This window comes from Ursus maritimus, unplaced genomic scaffold (assembly GCF_017311325.1).
Source record: "Ursus maritimus isolate PB19 unplaced genomic scaffold, ASM1731132v1 scaffold_20, whole genome shotgun sequence".
Lineage (NCBI taxonomy): Eukaryota > Metazoa > Chordata > Mammalia > Carnivora > Ursidae > Ursus > Ursus maritimus.
This window is the reverse complement of record NW_024424453.1, coordinates 8,425,647-8,452,464: the sequence shown is the minus strand read 5'-3', so window position 1 is coordinate 8,452,464 and position 26,818 is coordinate 8,425,647. Positions and strand designations below refer to the sequence as shown.

General features: G+C 39.4%; 1 protein-coding gene across 4 annotated transcripts; it reads right to left on the bottom strand.

Annotated features, from left to right (window-relative positions):
• Positions 1–11,293: 11,293 nt before the first annotated feature.
• CCNL1 (cyclin L1) lies at positions 11,294–26,161 on the bottom strand. 4 transcript variants are annotated; one of them, XM_008706762.2, is made up of 11 exons: positions 23,873–26,124; positions 23,498–23,572; positions 22,900–23,009; positions 17,058–17,178; positions 15,904–15,968; positions 14,070–14,169; positions 13,861–13,965; positions 13,624–13,765; positions 13,095–13,206; positions 12,876–12,974; positions 11,294–12,148 (listed from the first exon to the last, which is right to left on the bottom strand). In XM_008706762.2, the coding sequence occupies exons 1-11, from the start codon at positions 24,173–24,175 to the stop codon at positions 11,800–11,802; spliced, it is 1,581 nt and encodes a 526-aa protein (XP_008704984.1). In that variant the 5' UTR covers positions 24,176–26,124; the 3' UTR covers positions 11,294–11,799. The 4 variants fall into 4 exon arrangements, 3 of the variants coding, with proteins under 3 accessions (XP_008704984.1, XP_040492575.1, XP_040492574.1); XM_040636641.1 differs by lacking the exon at positions 23,873–26,124 and adding an exon at positions 21,055–21,127 and having other exon boundaries at positions 23,498–23,516; XM_040636640.1 differs by lacking the exon at positions 11,294–12,148 and having other exon boundaries at positions 12,872–12,974; positions 23,873–26,140.
• Positions 26,162–26,818: the final 657 nt, after the last annotated feature.

Below are 26,818 nucleotides of genomic sequence, written 5' to 3'. Positions count from 1 at the left end.
CCTTCCTTTTCCTGGGGAGGGAAAAAAGTCATTTTGTTTTTGCAAATGAAAGAGTAAAGCTTTTGCTAATGCACAGTATTTCTTCACTTATCATTTGGTTTTTCAGACAGTGCTTGTTTTCTAAAACCCTCAAATTACCTGATTTCTTTTCACTAAAAATAGTCAAACATTGTTTGAATTCATGACTGTAGCAACTTGTGAGTTCAACAGATAGATTCATTTTTTCCAGCCCATTCTCTCCCTTTTCATCCACCCCACCCAAGAACAAATCATTCAAATACTGCATGGCTGGAATGAGTCCCTGGGAGGGAGTCCACCACTCACCAACTTCTCTAGCCTGTGTGGTCTTGCACTGACCCCTTGTGGTGAGGAGAGCATGAGCTGTGTTCTGTGCTCACCATCCTTTAACCCCAGTGAGGGCAGGGGCTGCTGGGCTGGTCTTACGGAGCAGGTGGCAAAAACAGCTTGTGACGTCCCAAATGGCCCCAGGGTCCTTGGCTAAATGCCATCATATGTACTCTCCACAGTGAAAAGGCTCTGGGCTGTGGACTTGACTTTACCTCTTGTTTGAGACACAGTAAACCAGACCACCTCAACAGAGAAAGTCACTCCCTGGAAACTGGATGCTTGGAAAGGTGTGTTACCTGTTCTAGGCCTTAGCAGGAACTTTTAGCCAGAGCAGGAGCTCCTTTGGCTGGGTTTTAATCACCTTGCTCTTCTCAGAGCCTGGCCCATTGCCTGACACTTAGTAAATACTCCATAAATCCTTGTGAAGTAACCTCCGTTAGTCTCTGTCATCAGCAGTCATTTACCGAGCACCTACTGTTTTGGGTCCTTGGTTAAGACTAGGGATATGAGAAGGCGTAAAGGACAGTCCCAGACCTGACTGGAGTCTAGTTGGAGAGTTAGGCCAGGCACAAGAGATGACACGTGCCAGCATTGAGTGATGTGTTTTCATTGCTCAAGGAATAACACAGGCAGTGAGAGGCACTAGAGTTTGGGGAAAAGCACAGAGCCACCGAGGACATGACATCAGGGTGAGCTACTCTGACTGGGTATTAGGCTCTACCTTTAAGGAAATGATAATAGTAAATTCCACCAAGTACCTCCTACCCTGTGCCCGTGTCCTTTACGTGCATCATTAATTCTCAGCACATTCGTGCCAGGGAAGTGTTATCATTGTCTGCCCACTGCAGATGAGGGAACTCAGGCTCATGGAGTTAAGCAGTTCTACCCAGAGCCACCCAGCACTGAGCGGGAGCACCAGGGTTCTCATGCAGGCCAGTCTCACACCAGGACCCTTGACCCCTTTCACCACGCCCTGCCAAGGAAGAAAGGTCAGGAACCTTATCAGGTACCTTGGGGGATTATTTGAAGCATCTTCCAAAGCAAGCTGCTACTGCTTCTAGGAAGCAAAGGCCAAGCAGGGAGAAGCTGGTGGCCTCACGTTGTCTGAGTACAACGCTGAACAGGGTGGTGGTGAAGCTGCTGGGTTCCTGGGGTTGATCCCAGGACCTGGCCAGCCTGCAGCCACAGAGGTCAGGCTGGGCTCAGGTGTGGGCATAGGCATGCCTCCTCTGGCCTAGTTCCCAGGGGCACACAGCTGATAAGAAGCATCCGCTGCTGACCTCCAAAGACCTCTGATGATGTTAAATCTCATTATGTGGATGCTTTATAAGGAAGCCAGTGATTCCAGGCTTGGATATAGAAAGATTTCGTTAAAACGGGACTCTAATAAAGCCGTGCAGGTTGGTGCACAGCATAGTGGTTAAGGATGTGGACTCTGGGACAAAGTATTTGGGTTTGAACCACGGCTCAACCACTTACTAGCTGTGTGAAGTCACCTCTTCCTGAGTTTCCCCCCAACACATACCGTATAGGGTTTTTTGAAAGATGTGAAGTGAGTTAACATACCTGAACCAGCCAGGCACCTGAAACATAGTGCTTATGTAAATAGGTGTCTCTGTCTTTATTTTTCTTCCAGAAGAAGTTGGCAAAGGTATATACCCTTTGAGTTGTCATCAAGAATTCAAATCTGGATTAAGGATTTAAATGAGGCTTAAGTAGACACGTCTAAAGGTGCTAGTGTTCCTTTGGAAACAGACAAATCCTTATTGTGTTCAGAGTATGTCTTGCCGGTCAACTGGTAAGAGATTTAGAGAGAAATCTTCTTTCACATCTAGCCAAAAGTGACCTCCGAGGGGCAGAAGTACTTATTACTAACTTATCCTGCAAACTAAAAGGTTCTTGTAAGGAACGAAGAGACTGTTGGGAGTACGGAACTGATCATGGGTGAGAAAGTTTGTTATGGGCCAAAAGGAAACTGTCATGAGAAGCCCTCTACATTGGCATTGTAGTGACCTTGACCTTTGAAAGTCACTCTATCTCCTCTAAAGCCAGTGCTGACGAGAAAGCGCAAGGGCTTCTCATGACACACTCCTAGAGAACGTACAAGTGTTGTGAATCTTTTGGAAAGTGACACATGTGAATATTCATTTCAGGAGCGCCTGTGGGGCTCAGTCAGTTAAGTGGCCAACTCTTGATTTCGGCTCGGGTCATGATCTCAGGGTCGTGAGACTGAGCCCTGTGTTGGGCTCCACCCTTGGCATGAAGTCTGCTTGAGACACTCTCTCCCCCTCTTCTTCTGTCCCTCCCTCGCTTGTGCTCCCTCGCGTGTACTCTCTCCCTCTAAAATAAATTAAAAAAAAAAATTCATCTCAGAGGACACAGAAACTAGCTTAAAAGTGATTCTTATTGGCCACATCTGGGATAATTATAACAAAATAAATGATAGTAATGGATTAGGACCCACAAGATGAGTACATGCTGATATACATAAATGAATAAACGAAGACAGGAAAGCTCGTCCTTACTGTGGGATCCCAACGAATAAATGTAGAAGGAATGCTGGAATCAGAAAATCATTCTCAATAAATGTTTCAGGCTAAAATCAGTGGATGCTAAAATTAGTAGGCAGAATTACGATGAAAAACAATACTTATGTGATCTCGAGGCACCTCCCCCATAAGATACTATTAATCACAAAGGGGGAACTAGTAACATTGAAGTAGAGGACACTGGCAGACACCACCTTAATCGAGGACCAAAGTGAACACCGCCAGTAATGGAACCAGTCAACACGTGCCTCCTAATCTGATGCACTGAGAATGACACAACCTCGCTTCTGTTGTGTCCAACCAAAAACACAAAACCCGAGTCTAATCATGAGGAAACACTGGGCAAACCTCAATTAAAGGCCATTCTACAAAGCTACTGGTTCACACTGGGAGGAAGGGGCAAAAGAACCCCATAGTGATGGAGTAGAATTGGAGGTTTCATATGAAAGGATGTGGAAACAATGACACCGAGTAGCAAGGAGCATACCGTATGCCAGAATTTGGTCCCTCACTAACAGGAACTTGTACTTCTTAGAGGAATGCCTTGTTCCGGGGTTCAAGCAGTTGAAAGTACACAGTGAGCCTGGATTATCTTGTTGTACAAGAAAGTAACATAATGCCCAAAACTAATGGGGACATATCGAAAGGTCAAAGGAGCTAGCTTACAGGAGTTTCCACTGGCCTAATTTGGGATGATATCAGCATCACAATAACGAGAGGAGTGAATTATAACACGTGGAATTTTGTTTATGAGTCTGTAGATACTTGAGATAATAAGAGAAGGGAAGGCTCTCTTCATAGAAGAGTGCCAACCAGTAAATGTTTAAGCAGCTAGAAATAGAAAAATCACTATTTTCCAACTACGGTAGTAAAAGACAAACAAAACAAAAACATTTGATTCAGGTTAAGGCCATTAATGGATACCAAAGCCATTGGTGAAAACTGTCAAGGAACAGGAAATTCACTCAGTCTTCATGTATAACCCCACCGAGTATAGGTTAAAAGTACCTTTACAATGGAGGACTCTGGTAGACACCACCTTAGTCAAATCACCAAACTTACTATCAGTGACAATGGGTCAAATTGATGTGTGCCCGGTTAGTGATACCCTGAGAACACAGTATCGTCTATGTAGTGTACCTACCAAAAATGTTTAACATGGATCTAATTATGGGGAATTTTCTAGATTAACGTAGCCTAAGAGACATTAAACTAAATACAATATATAATCTTTGGATCTTCCACCAAACAACCAACCCCCAATTATAAACAACAACAATTACAACAGTCTGGAAAATTCCAACAAAAACCATGTATTACATATCTATATCAATGTTAAATTTCCTGAGTGTGATGACAATTGAATTGTGGCTATGGGGGCAAATGTCCTTGATCTTTGGTGATATACGTGTTAAAGTAATTTAAGGGTGAAGTAACTTAAATGGTTCAGAAAACAAAAATATGTGTCTACATATATGTACTTAGATGTTGCAAGTGTAGCAAAATATAACTATTAATGAAACTTGGGTAATGAATTTAAAGGTACTGGTTGTACTACTCTTAATTTTCCTTAGAGGTTTGAAATTTATCAAGCTATAATGTTGGAGAAAATAAAACAAATCTCCCCAAAGCAAAAAATGTCAAGGTCATGAAAGACAGACTGAGGAACAATTTCAGAAGAAAGGAAATTAAAGGCAATATGTGATTCTAGACTGGATCCCAGACCAGAAAAGGGCATTAGAGGGAAACTGGCAATATTTGATTAGGTCAATATAGTTTTTTTGATTTCCTGACTTTGGTGATCATCCTATGGATATGTAAGATAAATGTCCTTATTTTTAGGGAGTATACACTGAAATACAGGTAAGGGGACATCATGACTGCAACTTACTCTCAAACATATCAGAAAATCCAGTACACACACATGTAAAGAGAGAGAAAGTGATAAAGTCAGTGTGGTAAAACGTTAACATTTGGGGAATCTGGGTGAAGGCTATACAGAATTTCTTTGTACTGTTTTTGTAACTTGTATTTTATAAATCCGGAATTATTTCAAAATGAAAGTTAGAAAATGTTCACTTCAGTTTCTTTCAACTTGTTTTTCTTATGTCATTGTAGTGGGGTGCTGCCCCCCTCCCAATTCATGTCCATCTAGAACCTTAGAATGTGACCTTCTTTGGAAATAGTGTCTTTGCAGATGTAATTAGTTTAGGTGAGGCCATACTGGATTAGGGTCGGGCCTAAATCCAGTGCCCAGTGTCCTTACAAAGAGGGGAGAGGACATATGCAGAGAGAAAAAGGCCATGTGAAGATGGAGGCAGAGAATGCAGTGACACAGCTACGAGCCACGGAGTACGAGCCACAGAATGCCAGGGATGACTGGGAGCCACTAGCAGCTAGAAAGAGGGAAGGATTCTTCCCTAGAACCTTCAGGTGGAGTACAGCCCTGTCAACACCTTGATTGCAGACCTGTAGGCTCTAGAACTGTGAGAGAAGACATTTCTTTTAAGACAGCAAGTATGTGGTAATTTGTTACAGCAATCCTAGGAAGTTAATAGTCACCCACCTGCTCTCTGGTGTACAGGATACCTTAGTCTGGCACCCACAAGCCTCTGGTGATGCTAATAATGTGATACCATTTACCGAACATTCACTACATGCCCAGCACTGTGCCAAGTAAGTGCATTACAGATACACATCATGTCTTCATCCTCATAACATCTGAGTACAGCAGACTCAATGACTAACTCTTCAGGTGGGAAATGCAAGTTTGGAGATGTTACGGAGTGTGTACAAAATTATATAAAAGTGGAGGAGCTAAACACTGATCCCCAGCAGTCTGACTTCCTGAGTCCACTATTCCCTGCGCCAGCTTCTCTGGCCAAGTAGGTCCGGTGTCCCCCCCCCCCCTCCAGATTCTACCTCGTATGCTGCCTCAATATTATGTTGCCTTTCCTTCTTAGCCTTTCAAACCCTTTCCCATCCCAGGCCAGCCCATGCTCCTTATTCTCTGTGAACACTTTCCAGGGTCCTCTAGGCCACAGAGGTCCCTCTTCCTTCTTTAAACTCAGCACTCATTATACTGCTTGCTTGGCCCTAAACTGAAGATTTTGGATATTATTTGTATTACTTTGGATGTTATTTGGCTTTTTAAAAAATTGCCTCCAACTGGAAAGCAGGTACCCTGCAAGCAAGTATTAATTATATGTGGATATTTGCCACTTATCTAGCCATCAGGACTTTCCCTACCTTTATTTCTCTAAATAGAAACCTATCATGGTAGCCCTCATCAGGTTAAATGTAATTATGGCAGACACTTGACATTTGCAATTTGACTATTTTCAAGTAAGTCAAAAATTCATTTGCTGACTGACTCTTAATTTCACGTGTGTGGAAAATATCGTCTGCCAGGACTAACCAGTTTCAACATGACATCATTGTACATCGTTAATCCATGTTGCAGCAATTGTTAAAAGAATAAAACTTGGTTTGCTTGGAAAGGTCCAAGAAAATAATACATCTTGAGCAGAAAATTAGTTTTGTAATTTAGGGTGAAAAATATTGAACCACATCGTGGCTTAGATTTATGATGTGCCTTGCGCTCTGTAGAGAGATCTGACGTGTCAAATGCACTGTATAAAAACGGGAAGAACCCACTTGCGGAGCTTTTCCACAAGTGCTCCAGCACTGCAGAAGCTCCTCAGATGGGAATTCCGGTTTGAAAAGGTTAACCCTAGAACAGTGGTCAGCCAGTAGAGAGCTTGGGCACAGGGAACAGTCCGATTTCCAGCTGACCCCAGATCCGAGCTGTGGGGATTTGCGTAGGTCTTGGATTATTCTCGGTGATGTCAGGGGTCTACTGCAGAAAGACCAGGCAGGTCACATCAACGAGCAAAAGCAGCAGGATTTAAAAAAAATACCACTGTCAGTACACTGATTAATGCAAATTGACCCCTGGCTTTAGTGGCTTCAGTGTTGTGGTTAAGAGGGAGTAGAAGGAACTGTAATGCACTGGAGTGTGCGCACCCCAACCAGAGAGCTACTTGGGGCCAGTCAGTTAGTTGCTGCCAGGGATCGTGGAGCTCATGTATTTTTTTAAAAGAAGCTGGAAGTTAAGGTTTTTATGTGAATATTTCCAATAAAAAATGAAGCAGTTCTTTTAAAATTAACATTGCACAAGCCAAATACATGTACAAGCTAGGATTTGGCCATGGCCTACCAGTTTGCTACCTCTAGGCTGTTGTTTATAGGTCTCTGGCCTCCTTTGACTGTCACCTCCAGGAACCAAAACCCTGTGAAAGGAATATACACATTCATAGAGGGGCAGCTGGATAAAGAACACGAAAGCTGAGGGCTTAAAAATGTCACTCAGAGAATTAGCAGTAAGTGAAATTGATTCATTCCTCAATATTTATTATACGTCCTATTGGGGGTCAGGCACAGTTGTAGGACCAGGTGAGGGGCATACAATGAATAAACCGCTTTTTGCTGCTCTCTTGAAGCTTATGAGTAAGAGAGTCAATGATAAAGTAAAATAAGGTAATTTCAGATAGTGTATTAGGAAAAAATTAGTGCTAAGGAATAAAACATGATGGGAGTGGTGTCCAGAGATGCTTGTTTCAGTTAGAGCGTGAAAGAAGCCCCCTAAGGAGAGAAGGGCGCACGGATGATGAAGGCTAGGACGTAAGATTTGGGAGAGCATCCCAAGTAGGAAAGACAAGTGCAAAGGCTCAGGAATAGATGTGCATATTTGAGGAGGAGAAAGAGGTTGGTTGATGAAGAGGCTGACAAGGGGGATTCTGTACAGCCAGAGTCAAGGGTTTGTCAAGGGTTTGTATTTTATTCAAAGTGAAAGGGGAAACCATTGGAAGCATTATTAGAGGAACATGGGATGAACATTTTAAATAGATCATTAGCTGCTGTTTGAAAGATGGTGGCAAAGGCATAGACAGAAATGCTACCACATAGTGTTGAGGTGGTAGCTGATGTAGGGAAAGGACTGGGGTGACGTATAAAAGCAGGCAGGGTAGCAATTTCCTCTATACTTGGAAATGGGTTAGAAGTAAACTAAGCAGAGATGGCAAGAACAGAAGGGTCAAGAGAACACCTGGAATCAAAGGGCCCAGTGTTTTCATGAAAATCTTGTCCCGAATCAGATCTAATTTTGGTGAAGTAGCATTCTGGAATTACTGTATTTTGAACTGTGTTCACAGGAAGTGTAGAATAAAAACTCTTCTAAATAGTTGGCATGCTTTCTCCTAAGAATTGTTTGAATTGCAGAGCTAAAAATAGAACCCTTATATCTGCCCAATATATACTAGAACAAAATGCTGTGAGGTAAGGCCAAGGGCTGACAAGAGGTTAAATAACTTGCCAAGTCCCCTTAGTAGTGGAGTATCTCGAATTCAGAGATGACAAGGAAGTCCATGTTCCTTCCATTCAAGCAATGAACAAAATTCAAAGGGTTACGAAGTCAAGCTGTGACTTCCAGCCACACACATAGCTACTCTAGGGGACATGCAGGGATCAAGATCCACACAGTGAATACTGCTCCCCTCCCAATTTTCCCCGTGGGGGAAGTGATGGTTTTCCTTATCAAACCCCATGTACATTTTCTCTCTTCCAGCTAAGCTCAGCTCCCAATATGCCTATGATTTTAACATGAATTCTGGAAAAATCTGTCTTTAAGGGGAAAAAAAAAACTTCACTGTTATCTATTACAGCCCTAAGAAATGGCTCTTAGGACAATGAATATTATTATGAAATTATCTTATTTTTGGAAACTTTCATGAGAGCTACCTTCAAAGTTTTAAAGATGGCTTTTGATGCAGGCTGTGGGCATAATAGTGTGGCTACAAACTGATGGTAACAGTGACAATATTTAAAGCTTTATAAAAGAGCAAAACTTAGAACCTCAGTAAAAAGGTAGTCATTTTGATGATCACAATTTTAAAATGGAAAGGTGATTAAGAATTTCACTGGTCTTCCTTTAGGGTTAAGATACCACTCATAAAGGACAAGTGTAACACTCCATACCACAAAAGGACTTAAATATTAAGAATCAGGATTAGAACAAATACTAAACAACTCGTCTGCATTAAGACTAACGGTTGTACAGCGGAAGCACAAGATAATGAGAGAACATACACACAACTGGGAAATCCGCACACAAAGCTGTCAAGGTGCAGGCACTAATGGACTAAGAATCAGGAATTCAGTGAAATAGCTAGTGAATGAGGCAGCAGTCCAGTAACAATTCTAGAATAACACATAGCCTGGATCCCCAGACTTCTAAATTTCAGAGTAAAAAAAATTATCAAATCTGAATCTGTCCAAGTCTTGAGATCTATGAAGTTACAATACAGAAATAGAGATGTATGTCCAGGGATTCCACAGGGTTATAATGAGCAAACCCAGAATATGAAAATGTCTTCAGAACAATTATAAGGGGAAAAGGATGGGAGAATCTGTGATTAAAACCAATTTAACACATACAAACTTTGCTTAAACATCCCAATTATAAAAACAAACTAGAGATAGTAAGGAAAATCTAGATATTGACTGGGTAGTCAGGCATTACTGTTTATTTTTTTAAGCATAATAAAAGTATCGTGGTTATGTTTAAATCCTTACCTTTTAGACTAACATAGTTGGGGATGAAATCAGTTGTCTGGGATTTTCTTCCAAATAAGCGTGGGAAGTAGAATGGTAAATTGGTAGGTGTGAACAAGGTAGGCTGACCACAAATTGATAATTATTTTTGGAGCTGAGAAATAGGTATTGTACTACTTCTATTTGAAATTTCCCTTAACAGAAGTTCAAAAATTGGTATCTTTCAGTTTTTAAATTCAGGTAGAGCAGCAGCAGGATGTTAACTTTCTGACAAAAACCTAGATTTTTTTTTTTTGCCTCTGCACAAGGCAAAAATTAGGACACCCGGAAAAAGACATCTTTCCAAAGCCATCATTGACATACAAATCTCACCCCACATGCAGGTGTGTTCTCTGCATCTTCCATCTTCACAAACCTCACCCACGGCACTCTTTCCAAACAAGGGTAAGTAGGTAAAAATTTAAGCACTATGAAGAATTCAAGATTAATTTGTTAAACAGGGCCTTTGTTGACTTTTGCCTTTGCCTTTCTTCAATGCCTGTGTTGTAAAGGAAATAAACGGTTTCCTGTTTGTAGTTTAGGCTCTTAAGAAACAGTTCTAGTTCAGCAATATGTATTACAAAATCATATACAGAAAGAACTCTCAATACTGTTCACCCCCGTTCAGAAGTTACTCTCTCATGCTAAGCCATTTTAGTTTCTAGTTAAGACATAGAACTGATTTAAGTAGCACACCCAACATTTTGAAATCCAAGTGAGTCTTGTCTCCTTCAATATAGTTGCCCTGTTTTTTTCAGCCGCATTGCCCACTGCTAGTGAACATGTTTGTCTTTGGAATCCTCTTCAGCAGCTGCCAATCTTCGTATCTTTGAGGGTATGTCATTTTTTGATACAGCAAAAATTTGGAGCCAAGTCTAGTGGACTAATAATCAAGGTATCAAGGTTGTGTTAAAAAAAATTAATGGGTAACCTATTTTAACTATAAAATAATGAAATCGTATATGGCCTTTTAAGATTTCTAAGTTCAGGGGCATCTGGGTGGCTCAGTCAGTTGAGCATCTGACTCTTGCTTTCAGCTCAGGTCATGCAGGGGTGTGGGCCCACCCTGCATCTGGTTCCACGTGGAATCTGCTTGAGTTTCTCTCTCTCCCTTTGTCCGTCCCTGCTTATGCTCTCTAAATAAAATCTTTAAAAAGATTTCTAAATTCACTTCCAAATTATTAGGAAAAAATGTGAGTAACTTAAAAAGTATTCACTTGAACATAAGGACTTGTGGCTTTTTCAACAAAATTTCATTTTCTTTGTGGTCAGACTTCATTAGCCCTAGCCAAGTCCAGAGGAGCCTCATTTTATTACTGAATCCTCCTAGCCTAGATAAAAATCATCTCTAAATATCTAACTTAAAGAAAAACATTTAAAGGTCAATAGTTGGGTCTGATTTACTGTCATTTTAGAAGTTTCGATTTGTTCAAGATGGCAGCTTACTTAACCATTTCTTAAGTTAATTTTAAGCACTATTTATGTGCAAATACACTTCGATTTGAAGACTGGTTTAGTGCTACAATATAACATTTAAAATTACATTGTTGCACAACTCCCGTTTGTTTCTTGCATATGAGGCAAAGACTTTTACAATAGCTCCCAGTGCAGATAAGAACTGCATTTAATAATCTTAAACCATAACTAATGGAAGAATAGGTTTGTCAGAAAATCAGTACAGGCACTTTACTATTAAAATTTTACTCTTTAATAATTTATTTAAATAAGATATTTGAAGCAGTTTAGAAAAACAAGATTTGTATTTTATTTCCTTGTAAAAATCTTTACACATGCAGACAAACCAGTGTTAAGAAAGTATTCACCATCATTTAAACAAATAACCACTTAAATAGAACAGTGTCTGCAATTTTATCTGTATAAAAATAAGATACATTTTTACAGAATTCACGCTCCAGTTCTTATAGCAATAAACAATACACAACTATAATAAGTACAATTGAACCTGACCATGGTTTTCAATTAGATACTGCTAGGGCATTTTAATGTGCAAAAAAAACACACACCCCCCAAAACAAAAACCAAAAAAGAAGGGGAAAAAAAAAACCCAAGAAAACAAGAACAAAAAAAACATAGTTCTTTCCAAAAGAAAATGTCCTCCGTGTTTTAGAGACCTAGAAGGTTTTAAGAAATCAAATCCTAATGAGTTTGCTTTTAATGTTTTTGATTATGAGTCCATACACCCCACTGTAGATAGGCAAAACCAGGAACTGATGCAGGCTCAAGAAGAAAGTCAGCGCCTGTGCCTGCCATGTCCTGAGCGACTGCCACCATGGTGCTTGCCTTTATGGGACCTCTCAAAGGAGCGAGACCTTTCACGCCTGTCCCTATGATGTCCCCTTTCGTGTCTGTGTTTCTTGGCAGCATCTGAATGATCCCGAGACTTGCTCTGAGATCGAGAACGAGATTTTTTCCTTTTATGACCATGTCTATTTGAACTTTTTAAATCATCTCTGGTATGCTTGGCCTTAAGGTGAGGAGAACCATGATTATGATGTCTTCTTGGGCTTTCACTGTGACTGCGAGACCTGCTTCTTGATCTTGAGCTGTATGTTCCAGATCGGCTCCGCCTATTATTATAACTTAGATAATAAAAATTTGAGGTTTAGATTCAGTTTCTGCTGGGAACAGATTATTCTGGTGGTGCTTATAACAAGCTCAGCACAAAACTACTGACCTGCAGCAGTACAGGCCAGACAGAAAACTTACATTAAATCTCCCTACCCCACACTAACTCCCATCCAGCCTGTATCAGACAAATCTTAAATGTACTGTATGTCTATATGGCAAAGAGAAGAGTACTTAGTGATTTTTACAAAGTGTCCTGGATAACTATGCTATTTAGTATCTCACACATGCTCAAAAGAGCCACTGAACAGACACAAGCAGCTAGCAATCTAATTACAAAACTCACTAGGAAAGACTCTTTGGCTATGATCAACTTGAGTATTGGTTGTTAATTAACAGTTTAATAAAATAGTATATTTTCTAATGAAATTGAACAAAACACTATTTTCACACATTATAAACAGGATATCATAGCTTTCCACAATAGCACTTTATGGCCAACCCCTACAATCTTCAAAAAAATGGGCAAAGACAGAATAGAATGCTCGTAAGCTACAGCACCCCAAAACAAAAAAGCCACATATAGGCAGGATGTATTTCCAAACTCATTTTTCATAATTTATACCTCATGTTAAAAAACTATATCTAGCCCAACTGTGAAAACACCTATGTTCAATTTTTTTTTAATAAGCAGGAACCTTACTCCAAATAAGACTGCTTTCTCTGCGAGTGTTTACTTACTGTCTTCTTGGAGTATGTGATCTAGAACGTGATCGCGTTCTTGACCTTGACCGACTAGCACTTCTGCTATTTCTACTTCTCTTGCTGTCTTTTCTTACACTTGAAGAAAACACACACACACACACACAAAGCCCATTATTTTAGATACATGTTTAGTATGTTAGAAATTAAACACATAAAAGATTCCTTAGACAAGTTTTCTATCTCAAGTTTACTCACCCATTATAAGGGCTTTTGGAAGCCTGTTGTCTGTCCTCAGGTTCTTTCTTGACGGTCTTCACATTAACAGAGATTGGGGACTTCTCTTCAGCTTTCACTTCTCTTGGCGAGGCTTAAAAAAAAAAAAAAAAAAAGACAATGTTACCTATTGGGATTTAACAGAGGGCCAAAAAGTTGTTTCTAAATGTAACTCAAAGTACCATGCTTTCAAGTATTAGTCTTGAGTTGATGATCATTAAGAGACAACAGTAATAACTTCTCTTATCATTGTTTCTATGCCACTACTAAATGCTAAACCTTAAAAATATATTTATTTATTTATTGGGGGGAGGGAGAAAATCTCAAGCGGGACTCTGCACGGAGTACAGAGCCTGACATGGGGCTGGATTCATGACCCTGAGATCATGACCTAAGCCAAAATTAGGAGTTGGATGCTCAACGAGTCACCCAGGCGCCCCTAAATGCTAAAGCTTTCTAATCGTCACACATCTACAGTGCCCAAATCATTTCAATTCTGAATATATCTTACATGGTTTAGAGGCTGGAGAAAATCCACCAAGGGTTGAAAGGGCTGGAGTTCCATCGGGATTCAACCCCTTGGCTTTTAATTTGGCTTCTTGTAAGGCTACTTTTCTTTTCTCTACTTCTTTTTCCAGCAATTCATAGTTTGGCTGATGGAAGAAAATGAAGTTAGTATTTTTCCCTTGTGTTAGTTTAGACTCCTAGCACTTAAAAAGTATTAACACAAACATGAGTAAACAACTACCTTTTTTCTGGTATAAAGCCTAAGCGTTTCTATGCAGATTTCCTGGATTTCTTCTTCCGTAGTACCAAAAAGAAGAAACCAATGGGGACGAGTTGGTAATGGAATCTGAACCATAAAAACAGCATGGTTTAGATCAAATTTCAGTTTTTATCAGGACTACTAATTCTTGTGATTTATCCTATAGAACAGAACAGGCTATATATACCTACCTGAAGAGCTCTAGCTGCAAGGTAGATACAAGCACATGCTATAGTCTCTGGTTGAAATCGAACAAATACATTGGTTCGAAGACTGTCATTCATATAATTCCTGAAAAATATTTCAACCATAAGCTTTGCACATAAACAAACAGTCCTCTGAAGCTTATGTAAAATTGGAGACTCAATCTACTTTATTCTTTTTTCTTCTCATATTTATATTCATATCCTCATATTCTAGCATATAACAATTCTTAACTCAAAAATCAGTAAGAGATTAAGAATTTAACACTAGAACCATTCTTCAGTTTTCCTATATATGACCAAAGTCCTTTAAAAATAATCCGTATTATTCCAAATAGAACTTGAGAAGTTTTTATGTACTTCTATGAAAAGCAATGCTTTGAAAGTCAATTCTGACATAACTAGTTTCAGAAATGATAAACCACTCCAACAATACTTCGAGCCATTAATTATTGACCATCTCTCCTTTATCCACAATGAAAAGCAGTGTCAACCAAGTTCTTTCAAAAGCTCAAAATACTGTGACAGGGGTAAAAAGGCATTTTCAGTAAGCACTCACCAAGTTATATTAAGAAATCTCAGCTACTTCAGAAAATTTAGGTAGGGAAGAGCAGTAAATATACAAAACAGCCTTGTTTACATACCTTTTTTGGTGATAAGTATGAACAAAACAATAAACTACTTCAGTTAATAAACTGCTGGACTTTTTATTAGTGAACCCTCCCCACAATATCCCTAAAGTATTAAGAAATTTCACAAACTGTTTGTAAGGTTAAACTAAAAGACTATTTCTTAAAAATCCTTACCCATGAAATAAGTGCTTAGATGTTTTATAGAGCATATATTAAAAATATATTAAAAATGTCATGCATATCATAAAAGCAATTAGACTTTTCTAGTATTACTAGTATTTACTGAATCATAAAGAAGCATGGCAGTCATTAAGTCCAGAACATAAAAATTACTCAACTCTTGCACATCATCAACAGTCTTGAAAAAGTAGGTGTAGCTGGACCAAATTCCTTGTTTTACCTTAAAATAAGCCAGCCCTCCAAATCAAACATCTTCATGTCAAAACTCCAAGTTCTAAAGTGCTTATGTTAATATTAACATCTCTCTTAAAAATCTATTTCTATTATTGCCTCAATAGTCCAGCAGCTGTCATTCATCCAGTATGGGAATGGCGCCCATTTTAAGCAGCAAGTTGTGGTTTCCTTTGGTAGAATCCATGCTATACATACTAAAAATAGAAATCTAAGTCAAACTCCTAACAAAAAAATCATTTAATTCATAATGGCTGGACAACAAATCTATCAAAAATGAACTATTCATTTTGATAGGTACAGGTATACATTATATACATAGGCATGTTGAATAGTTACTTCTAGAAGCAAATATACAAATCCTTTTGACACCCCGACAGAACTAGAAGATGCTGCCAGATGGATATGGACCACTTCAGTGAATCTCGGATCAGAGCTTGCACTGGATTGGCTGGAGAGCAGGGCAGCCAATCAGGCCATCCTGAGGTCATGGGCTGAAGTGCAGAGGGCAGAGTTCTATGACTTACCATCATGGACTACCCTTTAATTAAAGAGTAGAAAAAAGAACAAAGTTAAATTGAGTTCTCCATTGAAAGCAATTAGTCAAGCCAAGAAAACAGGAAGCAGAAATAAGCATTATTTACCTTTTGGTTAAAAAACAAAAAAAAACAAAAAGCACCAAACAAACTCCTCTCATTATTTTGGAAAGGGAAAATGAAACTTACTTTATTTCTGCTTCTGTTTTCCTGGCTAGAGAAAAATATAAAAAAGCAACTTACCAGGCAGTTTGAACCAGGGTTTGATTACGTTCACATTCTAAGACTTGTAAATACATAACAATGATCTGAAGGACAAGGGAAAAAAACTCAATTTAGCATATCGGTGGGTCTTTCAGAGTACAGAGTTCAACGACTACAAGTAATTGAAATGTTAGGTCCAAGTTTTAACTCTTCTACAAACTGTGCACAGATAATACAGACCAACCTAAAATGTACATTACAGGCAATGTGGGTTATTATGCTACTACATTCTATAAAAATTTCAAATATGATCCAAAATTGCACAGGAAAAAAATGAGAAGTAAATCAATTAAAAACAATATATAATTTCTCATGAACACTTTACTATGTGACAGGCACTGTGGCAGGAGATTACTTCAATTAATTTCCCAGGGTACAATTCCTCCATGTCCAGAAACCATAGACTAGGTTTTTAAAGTTACACAATGAGTATATTACGTAATGCAGTGGGTATTAAAATAAGTAAACACTACTCTTTCTGCAGTGAAGCTTATTACGTAGAAGTGTGATAAATAAATGCTATATATAAATAGCTCCACCACAGTTCAAGTCAGAGCTTTCTGGACCTCTATAATCAATTATTTCCATTTTACAATCTTGAAGATGTGGAATCTGAGGAACAGAGATATTTGCCAAAGTCACAGAACTAAAGGCAGAGACAAGTTTCTATCACAGATAGTCCTGTTCCCAGAGCACCCATACGGTAACTACTGTGCTCTTATGATCATATGTAAGCCAAGAGAGATACTGGAGAAACCTATAAAGGTACAGTAATGGTAACAGAGAGCAGCCACCATGCTTTGAACATTTCACTGTGCAACAGGTAGCATGCCAGGTGCTTCTGCAGATGTGTATTATTTACTCCTAGGAATAAGGTACTTCACTGTCTGTTTTCAGGTAGGGAAACTGGGTTTACCACAGAGGAAAAAAAGAACTTCTCTATGCCCACACAATGAAGAGTGAAGATTAGAACCCAAGTCTTTTTGACTCCTATTTTACTGATAAATTTATAAAGAATGCTTTTTAAAACCAAGGTTAACTCTCAAAAATAACCGTAATATAAATTCATTAAGACATAATTTTAAGAAAAACCCTAATACTTACGAATGTAATTTCTGCACTCTACAACTCACCTTATGGGGATGCTTGACATGAACACAAAATCCCAATTCCTTTAGCACCCTCCTCTCTGCCTTGATAACTTGATTTTTGGTGTTAATGTAGTTCTGATCAAGGATCAGGGGGCTTGGAGTCCTATAGTTTGTAAGAAATAAAATCAAAACTGTTTTGCACATCCAAAAAATTTTATTTGTGGCATCTCCATTTTCCCTTCCAACCAACTATTGGCAACAGAAACCAGCTTTTTAAACTCCTGCAAACAAGTTAAAGCATTAATCTTGTGCTGTCCAAGTTATGCTAAATAAACATACACTCAACTAAGTTTCTACAGAAACTAACTTGACCCTGTAGTGAAAAATTCACTCTATTCACTTTAATGCTTCTATCTAGCCTTTGTTGATCTTTTTCGTGATTATCTTTTAGGGGTGTGAGTGTGTGTGTGTGTGTGTGTGTATATAGATAAACATAAGTGATTGTTGGTTTATCATCACAAACCCCATCAGTCTCCATACTCTTTCCAATGACAAAACTAATGTGCTCTTGAAAATATTTACTATAAAGACTTCATAGATTATAATGATTTCATTTGTTTTCTAAAATATCAGCTCTTGCGTAGTTCATGGCCAAAGTAAAAATCAGAGAGGAAAAAATGGTAGGTAGCTAATCCAGATTCCCCTAAGTGGACAATTTGCTTAAACAAACTGTTCTAAGAATCCACCACTGTCAAAGAAAATCTGAAAACTGAAGACTCGGCTCAATTACAAAAAGAAATGTTTTAAACATCAGATTCAAAACTAAAAGTGATCAATAAAACTAAGCTTAAATTTGGTCTGAGTTGTCGTTATTAGGCAGAGTAACTTTCTTTAGAATGCAATGTAAAAGAGAAGGGAGACCATAATGAAGGAACCAGAAGAACACTCAAGGTCTCTGTGCCAGACTAAATTCTGATAGCTTCTTAAAGCTGTAACACAGGAAGCTATCAATGGTTCAATGCTTTGGAAATAGCATGCTCAATTAAAAGACTATCTGATTTAAATCTGAGATTCAAAATTGGTTTCTTCCCAAGAAGTTTGTTTTCGGTCAGGACTTGTGGACTTTCATTTCCCAATGTCCTTCATTTGATACATTTTTAGATCCAGCCACCAGGAAGTACATTTTCATTAAGACATGTTTATATGGTGTGTGTGTGTGTGTGTGTGTGTGTGTATATATGTATGTATATATGTATATATGTATGTATATATGGAGAATAAGTATTTTTGATTATAAGGTATCTATATGGGGAGAACATTTAAATATTTTTCCGCATACTGAATTTATTTTCAGCCAAAATATTCAAGAGTTTTTGCTCTAGGCAGAATACAACTGTTTTTAAAGGATAGTCATTTTGAATATCACCCCAACTCACAACTCATTTTACCATGCACACCAAATTCAAAAAACGTAAGCTCATATTTAAATATATCCACTTAAATACTGGAAAACAATCTGAAATGAGCTGCAGTTAACTAGCCCTGTAGTGACATATTATCTAAAAATCTGCTTTATTTTCCTTCCTTACATCCATCTAAAATTACAGCAACTGGAATGCTTATTAGACTATTTCAAATTATTTCATACAATAGGATTTTTATCAAATTACATTAAACAATAAAGTTGGCAAACCTGACAAGATGGAAGCTTGCTTACTTAAATAATGCTGAAAACTGGCTTCCCTCAGTTCAATTCCCATTTCAGCTATGAAAAGTGTGAGGAATGAGGCCACCAACTGGACAGGGGATAACAATGAATCTATTTGATTAGAACAATAGACTACAAGTTAATTGCTTTTTGGGAAAAAATTAACTTCACAGCAATCCATGTACACATGAAAATGTAACCCAAAAATCTTAAGGTTTTTAATTTTTCAAGATGTATCACCATAACAGGAAATTTGGAAAAAAGTCAAATCCACACCTCAGACTCTCAAAACTAGTCATTTTATGTCCCTCCTTTAACAGGTATTAGGAAATAGAATATCCGTAACTCTTTACCACTCTTTACCCCCTGTAATTCAGACCGTAAACTGTTTACAGTCCTAAAAACAAAATTTTATAAAATCAGTTTTCTCATTCCCCCCCTTTTGTGTTGAGCAAACTCATGTACACCTTTTACTAAGCCTGCTTTAAGAGCTGCCTTTAAAATTCTGTTAAAATTCGTTTTCTCTGCAATTAGCCAACTAAACACTTCTTTGAATAATGGGTACTATCTGATCCCAAATCAGGCTTACTTATTCATTAATTCTGCTTAAATGAATTGTTATTTTCCATTTATTCTGCCACAATCTTTATTTTCCCTTCTTTGTGTATCAAAATCCCAGTGAACGCCAAAACCCAATTAAGGAAACCAAACTCATTATTTACCATAATTCAACTATATACTCAACTTCTGGCTTAGGCCTTCTATTACCTAGTTTTGAAAGTTAACAACTTTGTAGGTATGTAATTTGCTAACTTCGTTTTGTCAAGAATTGGTTTTAAATCAAGGAAGGCTCAAAGAACATGTAAATTACCTTATAAAGATTATTTTGTATCAGAAGGAGAATGTGTCCCCTTAAGTCAGCAGTAAGAAAAGGTTAAAGGAAACTGTCTAAGCAAGTTGTTCCCGTACTTTTGTTAACAAAGTATCAAGTAGTATTGCCTATGGCAGCAAGCACATAAAATGGAACTGAGGCTTGCTAGAATTTCTTCATCTCCAATTCGGTAAACTTTCCAGTAAGTTTTAGGTGACATTCTTAAATCTCATAAAAAGAGAACTTTCATCAACTCGGAGAAAAAAAAATTTTCATTATCAATAACCAACCAAACCTAACTCTACCTCTCCCATTTTTGAGTTTGTCAGATTTTTCAAATTAAATGAGAACAACAATTTTCAAATTTTAGGCTTAACAGGAAATCTTAGGCTTTGGTTGCTGGAAGTCTGTCTGGTCTCTCAGAATAACTTTTCCTCAGCATCATTAATTTAGATGAAACACAACTTAACAGGGGCGGGGAAGGAAAAGAAAAAATAAGGAATAGGAGATCCAAACATGGTTAGTCTCACTCATGTGGTACAAGACCTAGAAAATTTGGAACTAGCTCTTCAACAGACTATACTAAAAAATGAGATTAAGTAGATTACAGGGAGCCAGACTGTTGTTCAATATACAGAAATGTGTAATGCCCACTCCAAAGGAATGTTCCTTCTTTAGCAGTGTTTAAACACACTGAAAGCCACCACACCTTTAGAGCCACTAAAATAGAGAGGTTGGACTAAATGACAAGATCACTTCATACCCTTCCAACTTCATCTCTAAACTGTATACATGTTGAAAATACCACACCATATTCATCAATGAGTGGTTGCATCAGTTTGAAGATTTGCCTTCAGAGAAGCCTTCAAGGATGCATGTGGGCTCCTTACAATTACAGAAAATGCTTAATTTTCTGGAAATATGCTGCATCTCGAAAGCAAATTAAAATTGGAAACTACTAAAAAGACAACCTTCCCTTTCAATTCAGCCTTTTATTCTGAGCTTAGGAAATTATGAAACTACAAAAAATTGAAGGGGGGAATCAAATAATCCAGGACAGGACTTGGGCATTGGTACTTTCTAAAAGCTCCTCTGGTGATTCAAGTGTGTAATTAGGACTGAAAAATGACCTAAAGGCTACAAAAATGATGCCTCCTTTGTAATTACCAAGATCACACTACAATTTAAAGCTATGCATAAACCGGAGCATCATTAAGATAAACTGATACGCTATTTAACTAACTAAGTGTAATACTGTAGTACTTTCTAGTGATATTACTCTACATAAAAACATACCAAGCTATAGTTCTAATAACTTGGACAGCAAAGACAAAAGCTTATAACAAGAAACAGGAGTTTTTCTAAATGGTTCACCAGTGGCCAACCTGTTAGTCCCCGATTCCAGTGACCTATTCTCAGAGCACTGGCTTCTCCTTGGGGATTTTCGATACTTCACTCACTGTTGCCATGACGACAGCTTCATCTCTATGTACCACTCCACATCACCCAGGCTTTGGTAAATGTAGCTGGTCGCTGTATAGTCGGTTGCAAGGGAAAAAAGAGTTGAAGTTAATAACATATACAAGTTATGTGTCTGAGAAAACTTGTAATATGCATAGAAACACTTTTACATCCTGCTTTAAAAAAAAAAGGCTTCCATGCAATTAACAACTCCTTTTAAATTTCATGCTATAATCAGACTTGTAAGATCGAGACAAAGTCAATTTCTCTGTAATAATGACCAAAACACACTATTACATCAGACACAACAGTCAGTCAGGTGAGATGTTTTAAATTCCAAGGTTTTTATGATTAAAAAGACCTACTCTGACATCAAGGAAGAATACTGTAAGTCTCATAGAAAAACTTCAAAGTAGATAACCATTGTTAAGTGATAATACAATAGTTGGCTCAATGATTCAATGAGTACTGACAGAAACTCCTTTAGGCAAACAGAATCCTTTGACTAAGGATAAAAAGCCTCTTTATTACTGTCATTTTGTTTTAAACTCCCTGAAGAATCAGCTAGATATCTAAAAACAAATTTTAGCTCAGACCATACTAAATACCAATCTGAAATCTTCCCAATATCCAGGGATTCCTTACCAAGAAGCTAAAAGATATTTTAAAATGAAATAAAAAATTAGTCTATCCCTGGACATGGTTAGGATGAAAGAGAAAAGATGGCAGAAAAAGAATGTAAGAAAACTGAAAAAATGCTGTGAAAACTATATGGGTAGCAATGTTTCAGACTATGTAACTAGACTAAAGATTACTGTTTGTCTCTGGATAGTTCCATTACTGCCAACTTGTAAGATCAGCCAGTAACAACCACTCACATAGGATACTAATTTGGTACTAACTGACATCCAACCCCCAACAACTTAAAATCCTTTTAAAACTAACACCCACAGTGTAAGTTATCTAACATCACCACAATTCTTTAAAAAGTTAACACAAAAACTAATCTACACCAAATATCTCCTTCTGCAGCATGTACTAGAAGTCACCTCTAGATGCAGGAAGCCCTGCAACTAAAACTTTTTGGCACTGCCTCACATGAACACATAGGTCCACATAAAGTGTTGTAATGTGGCCACAAAATCTGTAAGACAACACTACTTGGTCTCTATTTTCTTACTTCTTACGAGATCAAATAAAATGGGCTTTATCTAAATGTAACCCAATCAATTAGTTGTTTCTCTACCCCACTCACTGATACTGTATCTGACCAAAACAAAATACCTGTTTAATCCCTTTGACTTCAAACTTCAACCTTTATCATCCTGCAGTCCTTTCAGATCCGGTATAATGCGATATATCGTAGTTCAATGTTGAGAAGTATTCTAACAAAAGCCAACCTCAATTGATAAAGAATTAACTGGGACTTCGAGTAGAAAAACATCTACACAAGACTTTGCCACAATAGTAACTTGAACTGCAGTGTTCACACTTCCAGCCTTCAGTCTTCCAAGAGAGGGGAGGGGGGGAAATAACTTACAGAATACACTCACACTTGAGCCAAACGTATTCCCTTTCTTGTTTAATCTTAAGCCCCAGGACTGGCTTCACAGCACTGTTAGGATTGTCCATAAATGCAACTGCCTCTACAAACTTTAGATAGCTGGTTAATTGTGGTTTCAAATTAATTTAAGTATTAGTGAGCTCCTATGTGGATTTTAACACCTATATTAAAGCCGGTTTTCCTTTGCATCAGTTTTGAGAGGAAAGAATGTTTTGATTTGATGATTGGTGCACAATACAGTAGCAGCAAGAAATACTGTGTTCAATAATGCCAATCTTACCTTTTTCCTCTTAACTGGCGTAGGTGGTGAAATACATTAATCACATCTCTTATTCTTCTAGGTGCTTCTTCAATTTTTGATGCAAGATTAATACAAGCCATGGCAACAATCTGAAATAACCCACAATCCAATAAAAGGTTGTTAGATTATAGCACTATTAAGTAAAATTTGGAAAAAGCGCCCCCTCTCAAAGTTTAATTCTGATGAAAAAATTTTAGGACACAACTGGGACAACTTTTGGTGAAATAAACGTACGATGGGCATTTCTAGGCCATAGGTTTAGCAGATACGCTAATACTATGTTTTCTTTTTTACTGCTTAAGTAATCTTAATTTTGAATCCAGAGTCAAGTTCAGTCTCATTCCCGGAGTTTTGAATTTGGTTAAAATGTTAATTTTCGCTAAGAGGACACCTGGGCTCAAGATATGCTTTATAGTTTTCAAACACATTCCAAACTCTTTGCTTCATGGTTGGTGGGAACTAGGTACAAAGGCCTAAACTAACCACTCCCTTTCTAGAAAAGCTGGCTGGAGACACTACCCCTCCCTCCCGTTTCCGGATGAAGAAATCCCTTCACACCCGCCCCCGCGATGCTTACCTCGAAACTGTGTTTGACGAAAGACTTGGAATAGAAAAAACGATGAAACAACACCTGCCCCGTTGCCATCGCCACCTGCAGACAAGAGAGAAGAACGGAGGCGCAGGGGTCAGGCGGGCCCGCACCAGGCGCAGCCGCCATTTTGTGCCGCCGCTCGCTTCCCCCTCCCCCTCCCGCCGAGAACTGCTCGCTGCCGGGTCCTCCCTTCGCCTCCGCGCCCTCCTGCCTTCGACACGCCCGGGATCCGGCTGGAACCCGTGGCTGGAGAGCCCGAAGAAGCATCCCCACCCTACCGAGACACGGTGATACTGGGATGCGGAAGGGACAGCGGGGATGAGGAGGCGTACTCTGCCGGCCCAGGGCCGGCGCACTGACCTGCGGCAACCGGAGGAGAATGCCGGCGGCTTGGATGAGCTCGCAGCCCAGGATGCGCAAATCGGTCTCGCTGGGCAGGTCGAGCCCGTCCTGCATTGACGGGGTAGGGGAAAGCCGCTCCTCCGGAATCAGCGAGTGGTCGATGGTGAGCGAAACTTCCGAGTAGAGGCGGTCGCCGATCAGGATCCCTCCCGTCGTGGTCGTCGTCGTGGTCGTCGTCCCAGAGCTGGAGCCGCCCGCGCTCGGGGCGGCTGACGAAGCGGCGGCGGCAGCGGTCGCGGTCGGGTGAGGCCCGGACGCCATAGTCTCAGCGAGCTGCACGCACGCCCAACGCAGCCGGAACCCGGAGCGAGACTAACCAGCGTCCTCGGCGCGACGGATATTCCCGTGACCGCCGGGTTCTGGGCCGCTTCACGCAGCGTGCGCTTCCGCCCTGACGTCACCACGCCCGGCTGCTGCGCGCCAACTAGTCCCTTCAGGCCTCCCCTAGGCCTGCGCCGCCGGTGGAGCCGCTGGCTGCGGTGTGGGATCGTGCTGTCGCTTGGTGACCTCTCGGCTGGGGCCCCGGAGTGGTCGAGCAGGCCGTCTCTTTAGCTAAATCAGGTCTTAGCCGCCGCGTTTTTAATAGTATTAGACACAAGTGTTATAAGGGAACTTTACAAGCTACTTTATCCCCAAGTAGAGTTGGGAGAATTTGCTATAATCCCTGCGCGATTTTGGTTATTTGTCTAGAGCGTGCGTCTTGCTTCCGTCTCTCGTCCTCCTAACTTTTAGCATTTGCGCGGCGGAGTTCAGTGGGTACAAAGGGAAACTTTGGACCGACCTCCGCCAGCATTGGCGGATAGAAGCGGTTACTCTGCTGTCGTGCGCGGACCAATTTGTAATTTAAAGTGACGCGCAAGGAATCTGGAGAGGGCTGCTTTACAGTATTTTTAGAAAACACGAATGTGAACTGCCTTGGTCCTCCTCCCCCCCCCCAAAAAAAGCTGTCCGATGAGCATGTAATTCCCCGTGGTATCGAAGTAAGGCGAAGGGTTCATAATGACCAGGAGAGAGGCTGCTTTCGCCTGTTCGCTTGCGAAACTCTGGCCCGAGCCAATGATATGGCCAGTTTACAGTAATCTGGAAAATCCCTGGTTTCCAAAAATAGGGCGAGAACTTTACAGAGGTAATTGGATTATACCTTGGGATCAATGTATTCATATTGGTTACCACAGTTAGGCACAATGGGAGAAATCAGTCTCATTTGTGTTTTTTCCCCTCGGGGATGTTAGATTCCCAGAATTTCCTCAAATTTGGAGTAAAAATAACGATACTGACAAAAACTACTAGAGTCTAGAGTTGGAAAAAATGAGTAGATCTTGGTTTACTCTTTTTATCCCACGCTTGAACCTCTGAGATGGTTGGCTAGGGATGAGAAGTCCCACTATCTTTCTATTACATAGCTCGGGTTTAAGGCTTACTTTGTTTAATTATGAAAAGTGCACTGAACCTTGGATCTTCAGAGCAAAGGAAGTTTAAATGCATTTGGGTATTTGTCAATGATGTCACTAAAGCAAAACATACTCAGAAACCTCATTTAAAAAAAAGCATTAAATCAGTTTTATTTAGTAAATCCCTACATGCGAAGTTCTGAACCCTGGCTGTGAATTGGAATCTGGGGAGTTTTGAAAACATACTGATGCTTGAGCCTTACCTGCAGAGGTTGGTGTAATTAATGTAGGGTGGGCCCAGCCAGTGTTTGGATTTTTGCCTATCCTCCAGTGATTTGTATGTTCAGGCGGAGTTAAGAAATAGTACTCAGAGTGTAATTCTGGTGCTGGCTAAAGCACTTAATCTCTCTGCCCATCATCTCCTTGACCTTTCTGGCCAGGCTGTTTCTAAGGAAATTTCCCTTCCCAATATTCACAAGGGATTTAAAAATACTATTAACCTTGAAAACTTTGGAATCTTCAAAAACTAATTAGTGATAAGCTATTTTTCTGGTTCTGATAACCTGTGGTTATGTAAAATAGTAGCGTTGGGGAAATTTGGATCAGTGATACATAGGAACTCTGCCATTGTTTCAAACTAAAAAAAAAAAAGTCTAATTGGTAATATGCTTCATTGAAACACTGAGTTTCAGTGAAATCACCGCCTGTATTTTTTAATGACCTGAGGGTAATATAATTTAACTTACTTTTAAGATATTTTTTAATGGGGGGCGCCTGGGTGGCGCAGTCGTTAAGCGTCTGCCTTCGGCTCAGGGCGTGATCCCAGCGTTATGGGATCGAGCCCCACATCAGGCTCCTCTGCTAGGAGCCTGCTTCTTCCTCTCCCACTCCCCCTGCTTGTGTTCCTTCTCTCACTGGCTGTCTTTCTCTGTCAAATAAATAAATAAAATCTTAAAAAAAATATTTTTTAATGGAAATTCTTTTCCTCTCTAGAGGCTCTTCCCACCCTGCCCCTCCAATAAGCTGACTTGGTGATGTCTTGATGTATTTTATAATATATTTTACTCTCTAGGTCCATGATATTTTAAGTTCACAAGCATAGGAGGGAGTTGGAGGAGGAGGAGGAGGGGTTCCTTGTTCTGTTCCTGATATCTTTTCCCAGTAGACTTCCCTGCTTTCCACCTCCTATGTCTGATGTTCATTTTCAGAAGAGCAGAAACACCCCGACTGTTCTATGCTTTGGACTTATTTCCCACTCTTTCTGACTGTACCCCAAGTTATATCCAATAGATGGGAGTATTTTCACTGTTCATCCCTTCAGCTCCACCAAAAATGGTAGAGGAAGTGGGCCAACATTCTGTTTGCTTAGCATTAACTCATCAAACTGATGTTACTTTTAATTTTAACTTAAAAAATAAAAAGCCACAACTAATCCAGAGGATGGAATGCAATAATGCAATAGGTCTAGTGGTTCTGCTCCACAAGGTGGTCTTAAGGACAGAGGTTAAAAAAA